Consider the following 1,265-nt stretch of genomic DNA (forward strand, 5'->3'; position numbering starts at 1 on the left):
CCAACAGAGGGGACATAATCTCCAATGTCACCATAAATACTGTCATCTGCACCAGGTCTTCCAGCCTGGAATAGAAACACCTCATAAACCAAACAGATAAATACCATCAATTATAAGAAATAAATAATTAATATTCAGTATTTCAAACACTGTTTCCTACTTATATGCCTCACTCATGATTTATATTAAAGATGCAAATCATGCTTCCACATGAACAACATGCTTGCAGTCACACACACAGACATCATAAAAATACTGCATAAACCAAATAGAAGAGGCAGTAAATGAAACAATGATCAACATCTCAATCAGTGAATCACATGAACATATACTCACAGCCTCATTTTTGCCTTTATCCTTTTTCTTTTGCTTCTTATTTGCTCTTCCAGTACGGAGATATGACAGAATCTGTGTCAGCTTTTGAATCACAATGTCGTTAGTTGTAAACGTTGCTTGCATGTTCTGTGGAGAGAAGTTCTGTTAAAGGCCTCTGTGGATAAATTATGTGCATCATGTTGTATAATACATGTTTAGTTTCCAATTCAAACCTACAATCAAAGGTAAGTCTGCTTCAAACAGTTACTTAAATTCTATGTACTGCTTGCCACAACTGTGACTTATATGAATGACCATCACATCATCTTCCAAGAGCTTTTAAACTGGTTAGATGTTTAACTATGCCCTTTTTGCTGTGAAAGAGATGTATACAATTTCAACTAGTAAATCAGGTACTGTCTGACATTATTTATGACTGGGAGGACAAACAAAGCTGGATGATTTGTGGTTCTATGAAACCATCTGCATAAGGTCACCTGAAGTCAGCTGCTTGAGGGAAAAATTCAGAGAGCAGGAAACATAAATTTACACTGTTGTTTATGTAATGAGACCACATAAAGGTTTTCAGCCGACTTTTGAGAGTCTGTTTTTCCTCAATAACACAGCCAGGCCTAAACAAGTCAAAAATCGCATAATATGCACAAGTTAGATCAGGCTTGACTATGAATGGTGTAGTGAGACATTATCATAGTATGAGTGATGGGCTAGCCATGGCATGCTAAGAATCACCAGATATAAAATAAAATTTTTACAGATAGCTTTGGTATTCCTTCCATTAAAATCTATAATCTAAAATATTGGTAATACTTAACCTGCTGACACTGGTAAGGTGTGTATATTTGTCTGGTCCAGTGATTTGTTGTATTAATTGAGTTTACACAAAAAGGACTCCAAAAAAATGAGTCACTAAGCCATCAAGAGCTACAATA

General features: G+C 35.6%; 1 protein-coding gene across 1 annotated transcript in view; it reads right to left on the reverse strand.

Annotated features, from left to right (window-relative positions):
* LOC119592542 (protein Red-like) overlaps positions 1-1,265 on the reverse strand; it is a gene marked incomplete in the record, with an annotated part of 8,239 nt that overhangs the window by 3,181 nt on the left and 3,793 nt on the right. The window contains 2 exon segments of the mRNA XM_037941407.1: positions 1-65; positions 337-462. Coding sequence (XP_037797335.1) covers positions 1-65; positions 337-462 — 191 coding nt within the window.

The sequence above is a fragment of the Penaeus monodon genome, chromosome 30 (genome assembly GCF_015228065.2).
Source record: "Penaeus monodon isolate SGIC_2016 chromosome 30, NSTDA_Pmon_1, whole genome shotgun sequence".
Taxonomy (NCBI): Eukaryota; Metazoa; Arthropoda; class Malacostraca; order Decapoda; family Penaeidae; genus Penaeus; species Penaeus monodon.